General features: G+C 50.2%; 7 protein-coding genes across 7 annotated transcripts, besides 2 other annotated features; 2 read left to right on the forward strand and 5 right to left on the reverse strand.

Annotated features, from left to right (window-relative positions):
• Nucleotides 1–381: 381 nt before the first annotated feature.
• fabG-8 (3-oxoacyl-[acyl-carrier-protein] reductase FabG) lies at nt 382–1,191 on the forward strand (the record flags this gene model as incomplete). Its single annotated transcript, XM_037328858.1, has 1 exon — nt 382–1,191. The coding sequence occupies one exon, from the start codon at nt 382–384 to the stop codon at nt 1,189–1,191; it is 810 nt and encodes a 269-aa protein (XP_037172887.1).
• A 770-nt stretch (nt 1,192–1,961) lies between these two features.
• On the reverse strand, nt 1,962–2,227 carry CGCA056_v013615 (uncharacterized protein; the record flags this gene model as incomplete). Its single annotated transcript, XM_037328859.1, has 2 exons — nt 1,962–2,027; nt 2,108–2,227. 2 exons carry the CDS (start codon nt 2,225–2,227, stop codon nt 1,962–1,964), a joined length of 186 nt encoding a protein of 61 aa, XP_037173442.1.
• A 1,683-nt stretch (nt 2,228–3,910) lies between these two features.
• Nucleotides 3,911–4,382, reverse strand: CGCA056_v013616 (uncharacterized protein; the record flags this gene model as incomplete). Its single annotated transcript, XM_037328860.1, has 3 exons — nt 3,911–4,034; nt 4,083–4,311; nt 4,364–4,382. 3 exons carry the CDS (start codon nt 4,380–4,382, stop codon nt 3,911–3,913), a joined length of 372 nt encoding a protein of 123 aa, XP_037173436.1.
• A 515-nt stretch (nt 4,383–4,897) lies between these two features.
• yxeQ-1 (Uncharacterized protein) lies at nt 4,898–6,253 on the reverse strand (the record flags this gene model as incomplete). Its single annotated transcript, XM_037328861.1, has 1 exon — nt 4,898–6,253. One exon carries the CDS (start codon nt 6,251–6,253, stop codon nt 4,898–4,900), a length of 1,356 nt encoding a protein of 451 aa, XP_037172886.1.
• A 1,251-nt stretch (nt 6,254–7,504) lies between these two features.
• CGCA056_v013618 (uncharacterized protein) lies at nt 7,505–7,987 on the reverse strand (the record flags this gene model as incomplete). The annotated part of the gene is made up of 1 exon (XM_037328862.1): nt 7,505–7,987. The coding sequence occupies one exon, from the start codon at nt 7,985–7,987 to the stop codon at nt 7,505–7,507; it is 483 nt and encodes a 160-aa protein (XP_037173287.1).
• Nucleotides 7,988–8,476: 489 nt separating this feature from the next.
• Nucleotides 8,477–8,545: a sequence feature (Short protein (CGCA056_v013619, KAF5507604.1) was converted to a misc_feature.).
• Nucleotides 8,546–8,609: 64 nt separating this feature from the next.
• Nucleotides 8,610–8,627: a sequence feature (Short protein (CGCA056_v013619, KAF5507604.1) was converted to a misc_feature.).
• Nucleotides 8,628–12,655: 4,028 nt separating this feature from the next.
• Nucleotides 12,656–14,620, reverse strand: liz1-3 (Pantothenate transporter liz1; the record flags this gene model as incomplete). Its single annotated transcript, XM_037328863.1, has 8 exons — nt 12,656–12,861; nt 12,927–12,987; nt 13,040–13,155; nt 13,222–13,478; nt 13,532–14,146; nt 14,196–14,280; nt 14,333–14,369; nt 14,420–14,620. The coding sequence occupies 8 exons, from the start codon at nt 14,618–14,620 to the stop codon at nt 12,656–12,658; spliced, it is 1,578 nt and encodes a 525-aa protein (XP_037172689.1).
• Nucleotides 14,621–15,319: 699 nt separating this feature from the next.
• On the forward strand, nt 15,320–16,987 carry ugl-0 (Unsaturated chondroitin disaccharide hydrolase; the record flags this gene model as incomplete). The annotated part of the gene is made up of 1 exon (XM_037328864.1): nt 15,320–16,987. The coding sequence occupies one exon, from the start codon at nt 15,320–15,322 to the stop codon at nt 16,985–16,987; it is 1,668 nt and encodes a 555-aa protein (XP_037172688.1).

Here is a 16,987-nt window from a genome sequence, read left to right on the forward strand (position 1 = left end):
TGAGGAGTATTAGTATTCCTGCTTTTATGGTTGGCTAGATGACCTTATCCGCGGGCCCGGTTGAGGTGCGGGGACTCCGCATGTCGTGATCCCAACGGTAATAGGACGGCCGAGGGACTCGGAGTTTTGTCCGTGGTTGGCGGACTTTCTCCGTTCGTATGCGACTTACAGCAAACTCTCACCTAGAAGTTTGCTTGATGGCCGTGGCACTCGGGGAGCATTACTATGCGTATTTTGTGTGTGGTTAATTTCGAGTATAAGTAAAGCTGCTGAATCGAGTGAAGCAATTTTGATCGTCTTGACCCAACTTCAACATTCCAATTGTCAACGCTGAAGCCCCATCTTTTCCGACCCTTTTCCGACACCACTTATACCACCCCCATGCTCGACCTCAGAGGAAAAGTCGCCCTCGTCATCGGCCTTGGCCAAACCGGCTCAGAGGGCTGGGCAATCGGAGCCGCCTGCGCCGTCACTTTTGCAAAGCAGGGCGCCGTGATCTTTGGCGGGAACCGAACTATAGAGTCAACAGCCAAGACAAAGAAGGCCATTGAAGAAATCGGAGGCGTCTGCGATGTTGTCGCTACCGATGCCACCTCTTCCGAGTCTGTAAAAGCGCTCGCGGACACGTGTCTGGCAAAGCATGGCCGCATCGATATCCTCCTGGCAAACGTCGGGCAATCCCAGCCCGGATGTCCTGCAACCATGTCCGAGGAGACGTGGGACTCTCAGATCGAGATCAATCTCAAGACCGTCTACCTCGCATGTCACCACGTCTTGCCTGTGATGGAGAAGCAGGAGACGGGCGGGAGCGTTGTGTGCATATCGAGTATTGCGGGGTTGAGATACATCGGGAAGCCGCAGGTCGCCTACAACACGACCAAGGCGGCGATCATGCAGTTCGTCAAGGCGACAGCCGTCATCTATGCCCCCAAAAAGGTGCGGCTGAATACCGTTGTTCCGGGGTTGATGGAGACGCCGTATACTAAGAGTTTGGCATCGAGGTTTCCGATGGAGGGCGGGTATGAGGCGTTCAAGAAGATGAGGGATGAGCAGGTGCCGATGGGGCGGATGGGGGATGCGTGGGATGTTGCGAATGCGGCGGCGTTCTTGGTCTCTGATGAGGCGAGGTATATCACAGGGCAGAAGATTGTGGTTGATGGAGGGATTACTTCTTCTACAGGACGGGCATGAATTGAAGATTGTTACCAGGTGGCGGTGCTTTTTGTCCTGCTCGAACCCTGCACATGTCACCTTTTGCCAGATTTCAGATGCGTATTTCATAAGAGACGAGTGGGACTACAAACATTATGCTTAGCGCACCGGGGAATGTTTCTGTCGCTAACCGTATCGTATAAGCCCTGGTGCAAAACGTGATGTATATGTAGCTGAAAGGGACAGTAAGGGTGTCGGCGCGAATTTTATACACCTCTGATAAAAGCCTTGCCACTCATGTCTTCACTGCAGTTTCTCTACGTGCCTAAATAATAATTATGTCCTCCACGTGTTGCTGGTAGGCTGCAAGGAGTTCTATTTCAGAGAACCTTTTGCGATGTCTGTCCGAAAACCATCCTATTCTCTTGTAAATGCGGTCCAACTCACTTACAGGAGCTAAGATAATGCAAATGAGGTCGGTTTCCTCGGTATACGTTGAATCCCCACTCCTCGAGCACTTTTGCTCATGGGCGTTGAGAACTAGGAAATTGATTGTACCACGCCCCTTAAATTGGATTTCTGCAGTGTCTGGAAAGGGCAACACAGAGATCAGATGGGCGTTTTTGTCTTCCAACTGAATCAATATCTGTCCGTCAATCGACTCTTGGCTATAGATTCCAGCAATCAAGGGACCCCTCAACTTAATGTACCCTCCGGTAACGTCGACAACATCTTGTTTCCCGCTTCTTGTAACATCCACATCTAGGACTGAAACCTGAAAGTGGTAATCAGCCGCGGTCATATGCATCTTAAAAGGCCCATCTACCGATGCCCAAGACCAGGAAGGCGCCCGATATTGGGATGGCAGCCTTGGCCTTGGAGTGAAGACGGTCCAATTCAGCAAATGTAAGACTCGTGACCGCCATAGACCCGCGAGATATCTGTCACCGGTCACCTCCTGGAAGAGCTTGGCGATGCCCGAAAAGGCGTAGAGCTTGTCCTCTGGCCTCGTGAAGCGGCATTGAGAATAGGCCGTTACAAGATCGCGCCATAGTTCCAGCGCGTCGAAAGCCATGACGTGGTCGTCAACCCCTTGTTTCTGTGTTTTATCCAGTTGTTTCCTCTCCTCAAATGGCTTAAGTAGTCGTTCGGTATCCTTGAAAGATGTATGGAGGGGAATCCCTCGAGGAAAGCCCTCACACTTATGTTCCTCAAGACACTCCCACAGAACCTGATGTTGTGTAAAGTAGAGCTGGCGCGGCCCCAGAAAACGTTCCTGGAAGACCCATCCCCTGCGATGAAGTGAACCCCCGAGAAGGTGGCGATCCCAATAGCTTTTATCAAAGATATAGAATGTTTCAGGGTGACCTGACGCCAGAGTCGAGGTGACCAAACCAGGCCGAATGTCTCGCCCATCTCGAGACCGGAAAAGTCCTCCATCGGCGTCATCTGACGCAGAAGCGGCGATATTACAAGCCGCGTTTGCGTATACATGCCGCATCTCAGGAGCTTCCGCCTCCCAATCGTCTCGGGAGTCTTGAATGATGCATAGGCAGTCAATCCATATGTATCGAATTCCCAATCGCCGTGCTACAATCACTGTATCTTGGAATGTTTTAGGCAGACTAGAGATCTCTACTCCTTGTCGAAATTGGCTCATTGTGGACGATGTCAAGAGCTCGTGCTGGACATCGTCCCCCCAGTGGTAGCTGAGAGTCAGATACAGAAGAGATTCAGACAATATCGCATCTGTGCTTGTGATCAAAAGCTTCCATTGCGTATCTCCATGAGATCCAATGTCTATAAGACGTGACGGAAGCCAGCCCTCTGTCTGTCCAGGATGAGCCTTGCACTTCCTTGTATGGCAAGATGTGCACTCGCGAAACCAGGAATAAGCCAGGTCAAGGGTTTGTGAAGATCCGGTGCTTTCTTCGATGTCCGAGAACGCAAATAGGTTCTCGTATTCACTTCCTATGGTTATTGTCAGTAACCGCATAATCATGAGCTCGTTGAAAGCGAGCTGTGTGGGCACGCAGTCGTAATTTGCGTACCTATTGACGGTATCAACCTGAAACGAACGTCGGTGGCCTGCTCTATTTGTTCTCGCGTCGGGTCATTGTAGAGGATCCAGACTCTGATTTGATGCAGCATATTCTTAGGATACTCTTCTTTATCGATGATATAGTAGAATGGACTCCAACTTTCCGGGGGCAGACAATCCCACGCTCGCCGATGCTGCTCGGAAAGATTCCATACTTTAGAACATATAAAGCAATCATCAGCGGCAGCCTTTCGAAAACGTTCCAAACTCTGGCCTGGCGGCATGCCTGTGGCGTCACGACCGGTCCGACCACTGCTGGTCTGAATGACCTGCATGCAGATGGAACATAGCCAACTATCTGGCCGAGACATCGCGATATCGATCTCAAAGCTTTCTTGGTGCGACGTCGTCTAGCTTAGTAGATTTGTCGGGATACTTAAGCACCGAGGTAGTTAAAGAGCAAGGCGACAATTATGATCGTGGGGAGAGGCTCGGATCTTGAGTTCTTGACCCCGCTCTCGCCTGATCCGCCATCGCACAGCTCTTATCAATCGATCCTGCATGTATGTGGCACAAGCGACTTCGAGAAGATCAGCCAATCAACACTTTTTATTCTCTAGAACTCGCCATTCTTCAATTCGAGCATCCCTGTATTCTTCGCATCACCTGACAAAGCGCAATTCGCCAGTGTCAAGTCCGGGTATCTTAGTTTTGATACTACACAGCGCCATTCACGATTCCCTTCGCCACAAAGTCCCACATATGTTCATCTTCCTCCTCAACTTCGAAGTCAAATCTTGTGACATCCTCTTTGAAGGGCCAAAGGTAGGTACTGGTCACTCTGCGGAGCTGGTCAGCAATTATTCGGGGAACAGCTGTGGACAATTACCTATGATGTTCAGCACTAGCCTGGTACTCTTCAAGTGCCTTGCGGTCCTCGTGAAAGCTCAGAAGGGCGAAATGGTAGCCCTTGCTTCGCTCTATCGGGTCCGTAATGGAGGGACCACCGACAACAAGACGTTGTGCTTTCACACAGGGAAGTGTCTTGAGAGTCTTGAGCTCTTTCGAAAACGTTGTTTTGTGTTCGTCTGTCACATCGGGACGAAACTTGAATAAAACTGATGAAGATAAGCATTACAGCTATAGGGTACCTTTGAATCAAAGCCTCACCAATATGAACGACAGTCATGTTGAAAGGTCTGAGTGCGGAAACAGCAATCTTGGTCCTCCGGATGAAAAGCGACTGCAGAGGGATTGAGCGAATTGACTTCTATGGAAGACAATTGAAATTTCAGAAAAGCCGCCTTCAGCAGCTCTCGTTGATCAAAATTGCACCCTAGCCTCAAGGAGGACGGACAAACCCCGCGGCCAACTGACACGATCCGCATCGTCAGCGGGAATTGTCCGTCTCCGCCATTTACCCCCGAAGCCCCACCTAGTCACTTTCGGCGACACAAGGCATTTTCCCGATTCAATGTCGGCAACTTAGGGAGATGACCGAGAAGATCACTAGATCCAACAACTATGCATCGACCGGAAGCGAGAAGACTTGCAGACCGGTAGATGCGTTTTTCCATCGAAAGTTGGCTTTCGAGTTAGTATGTGCGTTTGCCCGCTCACAACTCCCGGTTCGCGTTCACTCATGATCATACAAGAATACCTTAGGTGAATAAGTCAGACATGAAATAGAATAAAATTAAAAAATCAAAACATTCCCCTCAGCTTGCCGACATCAGTCAAGTTCCCGATGTTAGTGAATGCTTCATAGGCCCTAACCGCCCTGTCCCCGCCAATAGCGATAGTGACTTGGTCCATGAACTTCTTCTTCAAGTCCTCAACTGTGAGTGGGTTCTCCTGGCTACCAACCGCGTTAACAATGTGCTTGTCCAACTTGGTTCCATCGTTGAAGTTCACTGTGATGTATCCTTGCGCGTTATCCACGCTTGAATCCGTCGTCACGTTGACCTTCTTCCGCAGATCGGCCACCGTCTGATTCTTGACCACTGCATCGATGAATTCCTTAGGTGTGGCCTCTCCATAGAGCAAACCCACAGCTGTGGCGTGGTAGATGCTGAACTTTCCCTCTAGGCCGGTTTGCGGATTCGTCTTGCCTGTGAGGATCAAAACTTGCGGGTTGACGCGGAGCTGGACAGATCCAATGTCTGCAATAGCTTTGCCTTCTTGCAAGGTCTGGTTGTGAAGCTGGATTGCGCCGTCGATGGATGGGTGCATGACGATGCCACAAGGGAAAGGCTTGAATGTGTTCTTTTCAACCTCCCATATCTTGCCAAGTTGATCGAAGTAGGCCGTTGCGTTCTCACGCGTGCTGACGACGTGAAGCCAGCCAAACTTGGCTTCGAGGCCTTGCAATGAACTTGTGTAGTTGTTTTTGGCAAGTAGGGCAGCAAGCATACCGCTTTGCGCGGCCCGGCCGACATGGAATGACTTCGTGTCTGAGCCAAAGTACTCTTGCATGCCAACAACTTGGGTTGCTGCTATTCCAATGGCGTTTTGCATAGTAGTGGTGTCAGATCCAAGAAGTCTGCTGACTGCCACTGCGGCACCTATGGAGCCAGTTGTACTCGTGATATGCCATCCCACGTTGTAGTGCTCAGGGTAGACCGACAGACCCAGCTTGCACTCCGCTTCAACGCCGGCTACGAATGCAGTGATGAAGTCCTGGCCGGAGACTGGAGCTTTCCATTCAGCAACAGCAAAGAGCGCACTGGCGACAGGTCCAGCGGGATGGATGATTGTCTCAAGATGAGTATCGTCATAGTCGTCGACGTGTGAAGCGATGCCGTTGATCAAGGCTGCTGTTTGCGCATCCGCGTACCCTGCGCTGATGGAGTCATTGGCACCAAGGATACTCGATGTCGGAGGGCCGCTGAAGGCAGCGAGGGTGGTGTTCTGCGCAATCTGGGGTGCATTTTGGATGTAACCCCCGATTGCGCATCCGGCCCAGTTGTAAAGACTCTTAACAGCGGCATCAACCACGCCGGTTGTGAGGTTGGCGTAGGTCAGGTTCGTCGCCCACGTTGCGAGCTGGAGAGTGGGCATTTTGGGATGCTCTTGAGACGATGCGCCATCTTTGTCCTTGACGTGAGAGCGCTTGTTTTTATCATCACTTGATCCTTCCATCTTCACTGACGTTTAACCGACGTCGGCGCCGAGTGGTAGCGGGGGTAATGCGAGGTTCAGCGGTTGGTCGGATTTGACGGCATTTAGACCATGTAAGCGGCAGATAGCTCTCGGATTCTGCCCGACCCTAGCAATATAGCGATTGGTAATTGGTGGCGAAGGACGAACTCCTCCGGCAATGCTGGAAATGGCGGGGTAGATTTAACTAAAACTTTAGAGGCAGTGATCGTCGCCCATTCCAAGTGAAACTTGATGTTATGCTTAATTGAAGGTACAGATTGCTTGCCAAATCAGAGTGCTTCTCTATTATGGCAGAGACGATGCCGCGATCACATCCACCTCGCCAAAGATCGTATAAAAGATCTTGACCTCTACTGCTAGCTGTGATGTCGCGCATGTTCCTTATAACCGCAGCTGTTCCCCCCGCTGCCTTCGGCGATGAAAAGGCCGCCCAGTAGACCATGAAGCACACGGCCGCGGCCTTTTAAGCGAATGCGGCATCTTTGGTAGCCTCAATACGTTCTTGTAGCACGGCTGGCTGGGGGGAGGCGCGTGTGTAGTGGACAACCGCTTGCTGAGAAAGGCGTATGGTTCACTATGGCGGAGCTGCTTTGGTCGTTCTGGATGCGATCCTTTGACGAGCAGTTACGTAACAGATTAGGTAGCTTTTCCCCGCCATAGGTTGTCGCTACGATTCTTCTCCCGTTTGAACAAGAATTTGCGTCTGACGGTTATGATTCATGCAGTGAAACGACAAAAGATCAGACATCTTCGCCTGCAATAATAGCCCAGCACCCCGACCTCTGTCGTTCAAGGTTGAGTTCACACCTGTTTCCGAGAGGACCAAGTAGATAATGGAATCAGGCAAGAAGCGTCAAGGGCGGAGCTGGAGTTGAGTAAACATATCATCGCCAGCTAGATCACTCTAGACAGCAGCTAGGCTGCGAATCAATGTCGGAAAAACGCCGGAGACAATTTACGCATTCGTGTGACTGCAGGCATCACGTCTTGCTTGTATCCATAGCTATCGCCAGTTAAGCCCAATGTGATCATTCAGGTTACAAAAGAGGGAATACGCGCTCATCCTCATTGTCTAGGTGTCAAACCTTCAATACATAAGAAAGATTCCAGTCATCGCCCTCAAAGGCATTGAAGTATGCCAGATCTACTTTATCCAAGATAGAAGACCGGATTGAACTCATGCATGTTGAAAGACAGACAGAACTCCGGCGGCCCAAGCTCAATATCTTTTACCATCTTTTCGAAGTGACGCTTGAGAATGGATTCAATATCTCGTTTCTGCTCGTCGTTTGGATATCGAAGGAAGTACACCATGCTTATGTGGAAACCATATTCGTCGTGTATTGGATGCCGAACCTGAAGCTCGTCGGCAAGCCGATCTCTCAGAGCCCTCAAGCGTTTAACCTCTGCTGGTGTAATGCCGTCGAGTCGCACCGCAACCCCAACATCAAGTATATCGATTCCTTTCAACACCATTCTGTATGGCGCTGCAGCCTCGGGCCCTAGGCTGAAATTTCGAAGTTTCTTCTCAAAGTGCTCATTGCATGTTTCCTGAGTGGCATCAAGGGCGAGGTTGGAAGGCCAATAACCCGGTCTACGGACCTGATCACTGACGCCCTCGAATATTGTCATATGCAAGCTGGTAGCCGGAAGGGGCGCAATGATGGACAAGGATTTGCATGACGCCAATTCTTCGATGACGGACTCTATCGAGTGATATGCAGGACTGGATGGCGGGATGTGACAAATGATTGTGTTTCCCGCCCAATGTTGAAGGGTGCCATCGGAGCTGAACTTGCCGGGCACACCAGCCGGGTAACGGGGACGTTCATTGGCTTCCATTTGGGCCATGTAGGGCAACAGATCGAGAAGGGATGCGTGCAGCAACTCAGAAGCAACTGAAAGTTAAGAAGATTTTCTTACTAGCGAGAATTGCTTCGAAGAAAATCACGTATGCTTATGGCTATAGTGGTCGAGGCAAACATTTCTTTTATATTGCCAAGTAATCAACGGCCACGCGTGTGAACTAAACGTTGGTCGGTGTGACTCTTAAACCCACTGTCCCTCCATTCCAAGACGACTGGCCTGTGGAAGTTTCCGAAACTTCGCACACAACAATCTTCAGGACAAGCAGTTGATTCCAAATGTGCCAGCCTTGCATGTGCCCGTAACTTCACGCTCATCTCCAGGCTATATTTGAGGTCATAGTCAGCAGATGAACGCCTCGTTATCTATAAGTATCGATGGCACATACGTTGTCTTGGCAGGTCATGGTGCAAGCAGCGCCAATGTTATTTTGGCCGCATTCAGGCACGGTCTTACATGAGGTGGAAACCGTCTCCTGGGCAGGGGCCTGCGCTGAGGCTTGGCCAATGGAAATGGCAGAAAGAGCGACGACGAATAAGAAGCGCATTTTAGGCTGCTTTGTGGCTGATTATCGTTCAATGTAAGTCTGATCCTAGATGCGACGAGATTTAGCACATTGAATGAAGTGAGCAGAGAGGATTTTGTTGATTTTATATCGGAACAAACTTAGCACAGCCTCATCATCAAGTCTACCGCATGAATCAGGAGAGTGGGTTGCCGATGGGGGCAATCTATCAATAGACTGAGTTTGCCGGCGGGAGCAATCAATTTCTTGCACTTAGATGTTGCGACGCCTAACATCGGCTAGAATTAAAGTTCAGATGACACTCGAAAGGCAAAGCATGCAGTTTTTCGCTTAGCCCTACGACAATCACAACAGCACAAACCCAATGCTGGAACAGGGCGATGTTAGCGCCTGACTTGTAGATGAAACGAAAGCCCAGCCGGGGAAATCAAGATCAACTCGGCCGATTTACATGTCCTTGTGCGCGGATTCATTTTGACGAGTGACCATGTTCGAGCAAACCAATTAGACCATATGAGTTGCCAAGATGATGGACTACGCGTAGAACTGTTCACAATGAAGTGGGGCGTCGAGGCGTCTAAGTTCATCACAGTGACTCGGTCGTGTCGTGCCGGCCGTGCCGTTCACTTGCCGCAGGTGCCAATATTGGACATAAACCCCAGGGAAATAATGACCCAAATGAAACTTTCGAAATACCTGACAATTTGCCTCCTTGTGTAGCACTGTCAGAAGACTAAAGAAAGGCGTGGTGAATCGGAGGACTCCAATTAAGCTACATCAGTCCTGGAACAACGGCGAAGGTCTGATTTTCCGTGCCAGGGCCTGCGATCATTGGAGCAGCTTTTACTTACATCAAGCTTTCCGGTGTTCCTGTTGCCGCCCCAAGTGCTGCTATCCTCAATGTTGTCTCATGCGTCTTCCTTCATGTTGAGGGTTGCGGCACTGAATTTTCGCACGAGTACTTAAGAGACGCAAAGTGCACTTCTGTGAGTCCAAGAAAGGGTTTTATTGATTTTGATTGTATATTAGACCAACACTCCAGGGTTAATCATTCCTATCAGTCCTTCAATTTAAGTCGTGTTGCCAGCCCGTTGTCTGTGACGTTTATTGAGACTGCTTTTCTATCACCACTCCCGGAGCGATTTATACAATTTCAAATACTTGCAGATACTTTCTGGCTCAGTCAAAACGCGTGGATCAATAGTCTTACGAACATATTGAATCTTGCGACGTGTATACCAGCGCCAGGCAAGTTGCCATGCTTCCAAGACTTCCTCAATCTCAGAGATTCGAAACGTGGCCGCGACTGTAATCTTAATTGCGAACTTCGCAACTTCGCATCTGAAAAAGAAGCCTTGGCCTCTACCTGGGCTCCAAATCTCCAAAATCTGCAGCATACCCATGTAAGAAGCTGCGTGAGCCGCGACTTTGAGCATATTATATATCTGCGTTAAATTGACATTTCCGTACTGTATGCGATAAGTCAGAGCCACATGTTGAAGAAGAGGTTTCGACTGAGTCTGCAAAGCCTTTTCCACAAATCCTTTGAAAAAGTCTGTGGCGTCTATTGCGTGAGAAATTGCCAAATGCCGCAGTGTGAAGCTGGCTCGCGCTGCCTGCTTGGCGAGCTTGTCGTTTGTTGGGGGCCACAGCCACATCATCTTGGAATAACATATGACTCCATGTAGCTCCCAGGATTGAGCTTCCCATAAGGTCACCCTGCGTACGTTGGCACCAAGATTCCGGAATAGGCTTGTATTTGCCTCCTCTCGCTCGCTCTGGAACCTTAAAGGAATGGCAAGCCACGGCTCATAGTTGATATGGCTGAGACGCGGCAGCCCCTTCAGAACATCTGATAAAGCCTTTTCGGAGAGGCTTCGATAGAGCCTCTGGGTGACGAAAAGCTCGGCGATCACGTTGACTTTGGGCAGTTCGAAATATGGATCATCGCAGAAAGATAACCAGTCTGTGTTAAGGAGGTTACCAAGGAGGCGTATTTTGGCGCCATAAGGCGAGTATCCATGCGGTTGCAGATTGCGAAGACGCCCGTGATATCTCGGAGGTGAGTGGTATAGTTCATCGCGAGGTGAGCTGGCACTCAGTTCAAGCGTGATTGCAGGTCTTGGAGGCTCGACGACCCATGTAGAAAGATGATGAAAGAGCGCATGGACAGCTGCGGAAAATTTTGAATTGTTTTCGAACTTGGTATATCCGCTTTCCGCCACACTGCGGTCACCATGGGGGTATATATTCAAGTCCACATGAAGCAAGATCTTGTGCACCAGTTTTCTTCGGTGACCGCTGACGTTCTCACTGAACCCATCAAAATTTGACCTGGAAACAAATGGCCGTATACTCAAAGTATGCCAGAGGATGGGTTCGAAGAATTTGTGCCAATGTTTTGATACGGCAGCCCAGTTGCCTACTAAACGCTTTCTAGTAGGCGAAGCTTGCTTCTCCAGCTCTTCCATGATCATGAGTAGGATATCCGGTGGAAGCGTTGGAGACATAGGATTTAACCGAGAGGCTTCCCGCCTCCAGCTCCTAGTTTCGGATCGTAATTTCATCGTGTTTGCCGTATAAGCTGACTTGTGCAAGAAAAGGAAGGATGGTTGAAGTAGTTATGTGTGCAACTAGGTTTGGGCAGTCTCGAGCGGATTTTCTGCATCTTTTACTATGAAAAGATTCTATCGGAGATGACTCCTATGCGGCTTCCACCTTTACGATAATTCTATACGGCTGGCCTGGTGTTATCAAGGTTCTCGTGAAGTTATCATTTATGAGCTGGTGACATCCCTAAAGGTTGCCCTTCATGGCCGCCTAATCGCGACCTTGGACTTAGCGAGGGTTCCTCAAAGGTTGCCAAGACACAAACTGACACAGATTTGAGTATCTTATATGTTGATGCGCGTACAGCAAGCTGCAGGCCAACGCAGTACTGATCGGAAGGTCTGAGTTCCGCCATGGCCCACCCAGACTATGCCCCGCCCTACTTCTTTTAAATATTATAGTGTGGAAATCTTCCATAGGTAGTCTTAAAAAGATTATTGCCATTGTTCACTTTTCGAATTTCGGTGCATGAGCGGTTGACCGACCACGCAGGTACTGGTGTATGGACGCCGCGCTGGGCAGGCCCATGAGCCAGTGCTGGCGATATAATCTTTACCATTGCAATAGCCATCATAACCTTGAGCAAAATCGAAACCCAAATGAAGGACAACTCTTATTTATTCACGATGACTACGACAAGAAGGAATCAAGTAGCTGGTACGAACATGCAACAGGCCAGCAGCTCGCATTTCTACCATGCGTGGTCGAAAGAGGTTCTTTGCAGTATCAACGACAAAGATCATATGCAGCTGAACGACTAGTGAGGAGGCCTCCGTGTCAAGCTTGACTTGTCAACTGGAGCGAATTTGAACTTCATTTATGTACCGTGGTTGCCCACTGCTTTGATAGACAATACTGGTACTAAAGAGTTTGCTATCTGGGCGGATACTTGGGCTGACTCCTACTTATTTAAGTTGTAGTTTCCTCCGTTATTCATCTGATACTATTGCTCTTACTATTAGTATTATCTTCATTGTGGTTATTGCTATCGTCGTCCTCGATATTCCGATTGTTCTTATCCTATGGAATATGACTACTCGCCCGGATGGAAAAGCTCAACCTACCTAATACTAAAGGTCGGACCAAGTACTAATCATTGACTTACAAACTTAGAACCTGGTACATACCTAGTACATATGCTGAGTAGAGTACAAGAAGACGATTCAAACTTCAAAATAATAGTAATTGAGTCAGAGTTCCATTTCCAGTGACGCTTATGTGTTGCTAAATATCAAATCCCTACTGACAGTCCATCATTGTTATGCCAATTAGCTCACGGAGGCAACAGCCTCATCCCGCTAGACCTTCGTTTCCTTCTCGCTGGACACCTCAACATGCATCATATCATCCCCCTTGACATCTTGAACACTGCTCGTCTCGGTCGTCATCTTGTACTTGCCCAACTTGATATCACGGCGCCAGAGGTATTGGCCGAGCATGAACAGCGCCCACCACGTTGCCACGAACGTCGTATTGACGATGAAGCCCTTGCGCCACTTTGGAGCTGCGAGGACTGTTAGCAATAGCGCCTTCGTGAGCTTTCCGGTGCCGTGCTCATTGAAAACCTACCTTCGACGACAGGGAATACGGTAATGGGGTAAAAGCTGAAGAAGATCCATCCGCAGGTCATCTAGGCCCAATCGTCAGTATGTTCATTGTGGCACGTGTGAAGAAATACTCACCATAGCACCTGTGGTAAACGCTCTTGCCTCGTTATCATCTTTCATAACCATGTTCACCCATGGGAATAGAATCGGTGTAACACAGCTCGTGAGTCCAAGCATATAGTATACGGCAACTTCGAGGGAGGGTTTGAAGTCAGTACGCAACTTGATGATCTGATGGATGAGAGATTAAGACTCACAGTGCAATCCGAGAGGAATGTCCCAGATCAACAAGCAAAGATTGGCAAAGAAGAGGGCTGCAGCCACGACGCACATGACACACCAAATTGGGTAGATCATGCACAGCGAAGTTGCAAGAACTCCCGCAACGATTGCAATGGCCTGTACACCAGTGGGAATTGTGTTGATCTGAGCCACGGTCCAAGTACCGTTCAGATCCGCTTCGTGCTTCAGCCAAAGAGCCATCTGACCGGAGACATAGGAGGTGCATTGGAAGCTATGGCGTGTTAGCAAATTCAGCTTCAACAACGCGAGGCACTGGAGACTCACAAGATGTAAGTGAGGACGGCAACATAAAAGTGCCAGTGCGTGAAAACCCGCTTGAGCATCCTCTTTCCGATTTTCTTGCTCTCCTTCACACCATCATCCCTCATCCGCGCTTGCGCAAGCTTCTGCTCGGCCTCCGTAAGCCACCAGACCTTGGGGCTCGTAGGCAGACCGGGGAAGAGGAAGTATCCCGCGATGGAGATTGGCAGACTGATGACACCGTCGATGATGAACAGCCATCTCCAGCCAGGCATCCCGTGGACGCCGCTCAGGTTGTTGTACGCGGCGGCCTGGAGGTATCCTCCGAACATGGCGCCGACATTCGAGCTCACGTACCAAACTCCGGCACGCTTGAAAAGCTCGTCACCTCGATACCAGGAGGTGAGGAGGTATATTGCGCCGGTGGCGGCGGGTGTCTCGAGAACGCCGAGGAGGAAGCGGATGCCATAAATGTCGTATTCGTTGCGCAGGCGACACTGGACGAAAGTGACGATTGACCACAGGCACTCCATGGTTGGGAGATAGTAGCGTGTGATGTGCGGGCGGGAGATGATCATCATCGAGGGGATCTCGAAAACTAGATAGCCGATGTTATAGAAGGTGCCGAAAAGGGAATATCTGGAGCGCATGTCAGTTTCCTTCACAAGAGATTGGCCTTTTAGCCTACTGGTTTCCCTTCAAGCCAAGTTCTTCCTTCATGCCGGAAACATATGCATGATTGATGTTGGCGGAGTCGAGCCACTTCAAGAAGACTTCGCTTCGTCAGTCTGCCTATATAAATATCATGAGCGCATGGATACTCACACATCAAGCAACAGAGACTGAGCAGTACACTGTCCAACTGTTAAACCGTTAGAGACATCGAAGCTGTCAAAGGCTTCGACAGCGTACCTTGCGGAGCAGCCGCTTCTCTTCTTTGGAGTAGTGGCTGGGATACCAATCGAAGATGTACAACCAAGCCACCCAGAGAGATCGTGTCTGCGGTTTGGCCGTGGAAGAGCTCACTACGGGCTCATTGTCGTCTAGCGGTTTCGTGATGGGGACCGGATCGGCAGTCCCCGCGGTTCTATCGAGACTGACTCTATCCCCCATGTTGGGATCTGTCAGACGGCCGTGGTTGTGTTTCGGTCAAGTTATCTTCAGCTTCAGGACCCAGGAAGGTCGGGGTTGGGAGGAGTCTTGTGAGTCTTGTTGAACTAGTGTTGAGTGACATTCTGACGATGCAACGCCGTCCTTTATATCAATTGAAGCATCCCCAGCCATCACACCAGCCTTGCATCGACAGGGTCGCAATGGAGTAGTCCGTGGGCTTGTTCAGGCTAGTGAACCAACAGACAAGTCACCTCGTGCTGCATGCAGATGTTGTCTGTCCCCTAATTCCCCCGCAAATCCTCCCTCAAAGAGAGATAGGCCTAGATGCGGGGTGTGGAGAACCGGGGAAGCAAGTCGCGAGCAACTACCAGGGTCTGCAATGCATCCTTCGGAGGAATGTCCTCGGGGGTATGGGACATGTTCACCCCGAGTAAGTAGGACGACCGACAAAACGTACATCGCGAACGTATTGAACCGAGAGATCGGCCGTCATCCGACGAGAGGGAATTCGAATCCTCGCTTCCGACGGGCCGTACATCGTATTGGTCTCAAGCTGCGATGATTACCAATGGCGCAATGTTGAAGGGCAGAGTACTAAAGTACAACGGTGGCTCTGTGATTGCACACCTCAACTTCACGTACAGATGACCTACGAGACGAATCTTCACCATTTTTGCCACATAATTGAATCTTGACATCATGTTAGAACCTACTGAAGTCAGGGACGCATGCGTCCACGAGAACCCACAAACAATACCAGTAGACTTGGAGGCTCGTCGACACAAAAGCCTATCTTCTGAACCACCAACATCACCCACGCAAGAGGATCTCTCTATGGACCAAACCAGCGAGACTTCATGGTCTGAAGCTGCCGAGCCTGAGCAGCTGGGCGCCCTACAAACACACTCCACCCTCGCAGCCCGCCTTCATGAGCTCTTTGAAGAAAACATCACGGCCAAGATCTGCCGCACGGCAACTAAATCCCTCGAAGACAAGCTCATATACACCTCGAACGAAGTGCGCACGACTCCGATAGCCTTCCCCGAGACCGTTCTACAAGAGGGTCCCCACGCCGGCCTGTACGAGTTCCGCGACCCGGACTTCTGGACATGCGGCTTCTTCCCGGGGACACTGTACGCCCTATTGGAGCGCACCATCAAGTACTCACAGACGATGCATCTTCGGGACGCAGGATCGCAGCTTGACGTTGCAAGCCTGCGCGCGCATCTGCAGAACTTATGCAACATCTGGGCTGATCCCCTGCACGGCATGGCTAGCAGGACGGATACCCACGACATTGGATTCATTATCATGCCTGCTCTGCAGCGGGACTGGGAGCTCACAGGTAATCAGAGGAGTCTTGAGTCAATTGTTCGGGCTGCTCGTAGTCTCGCAACACGATACATCCCTTCCGCGGGCGCGATTCGCAGTTGGGACTGTCTCCTCAAGAAGGACATCACAGTCACCGACATGAACACCAATCTCCTTGCCATCATCGATAGTCTCTGCAACCTGGATCTTCTCTACTACGTATCTGCACATACAGGAGATACGTCTCTAGCAGACATCGCAACCACGCACGCCCGCACGCTTCTCCGCACCCATTTCCGGCCAGAATCTGCCAGGACCTTGGCCAAGGATGGGTACAAAGGCCAGCTTTACTCGACATGCCATGTGGCCAACATCGATCCAGCTACCGGAGATCTGAAATGGAGATGGACGGCACAAGGGTACTCCACCGATTCGACCTGGAGTCGTGGGCAGGCATGGGCAATCCTAGGGTATGCTCAAACATACCTATGGACAAAGGACAGGGTATTCCTAGAGGCTGCATGTGGAGTGGCGGAGTACTTCTTGTACAGACTCGACACAGCACCAGCTTGCGTGGATATTCCCGTCTTCAGTCATGATGGCATCGTAGCTAATGGCACCGAGAGACGGACCAAGGGCCGCAGAGTCCCTCTTTGGGATTTCGACGCTCCTATCCAAGATCCATCGAAACCCCTTCGAGACTCTTCGGCTGGCGTGATCGCCGCAAATGGCATGCTACTACTCTCTCAGGCATTGAGGAGCGTTCAACAGCACTCCCTTAGCCGCAGATTCTTCGACGCTGCTATTGAAATTGTCATGGACACGATCGACCACTCACTCGCCACCGAGAAAGCCCAGTTCGCCAGAGACGACGTTCATGGCCGCATCATCGTAGAGGATTCTGCTGCCGGACAGTACTTTGATGGCATCCTCAAACACGGCACCGCAAACAACAACGAGAACGCGAGGCGCAGGTACGCCAACCACGGTCTTGTGTACGGGGACTACTACCTCGTGGAGTTTGGAAACAGGCTTTTGAACATGAGCATGGTATAG

This window comes from Colletotrichum aenigma (genome assembly GCF_013390185.1).
Source record: "Colletotrichum aenigma strain Cg56 chromosome Unknown KSG_Cg56_contig09, whole genome shotgun sequence".
NCBI classification, from domain to species: Eukaryota; Fungi; Ascomycota; class Sordariomycetes; order Glomerellales; family Glomerellaceae; genus Colletotrichum; species Colletotrichum aenigma.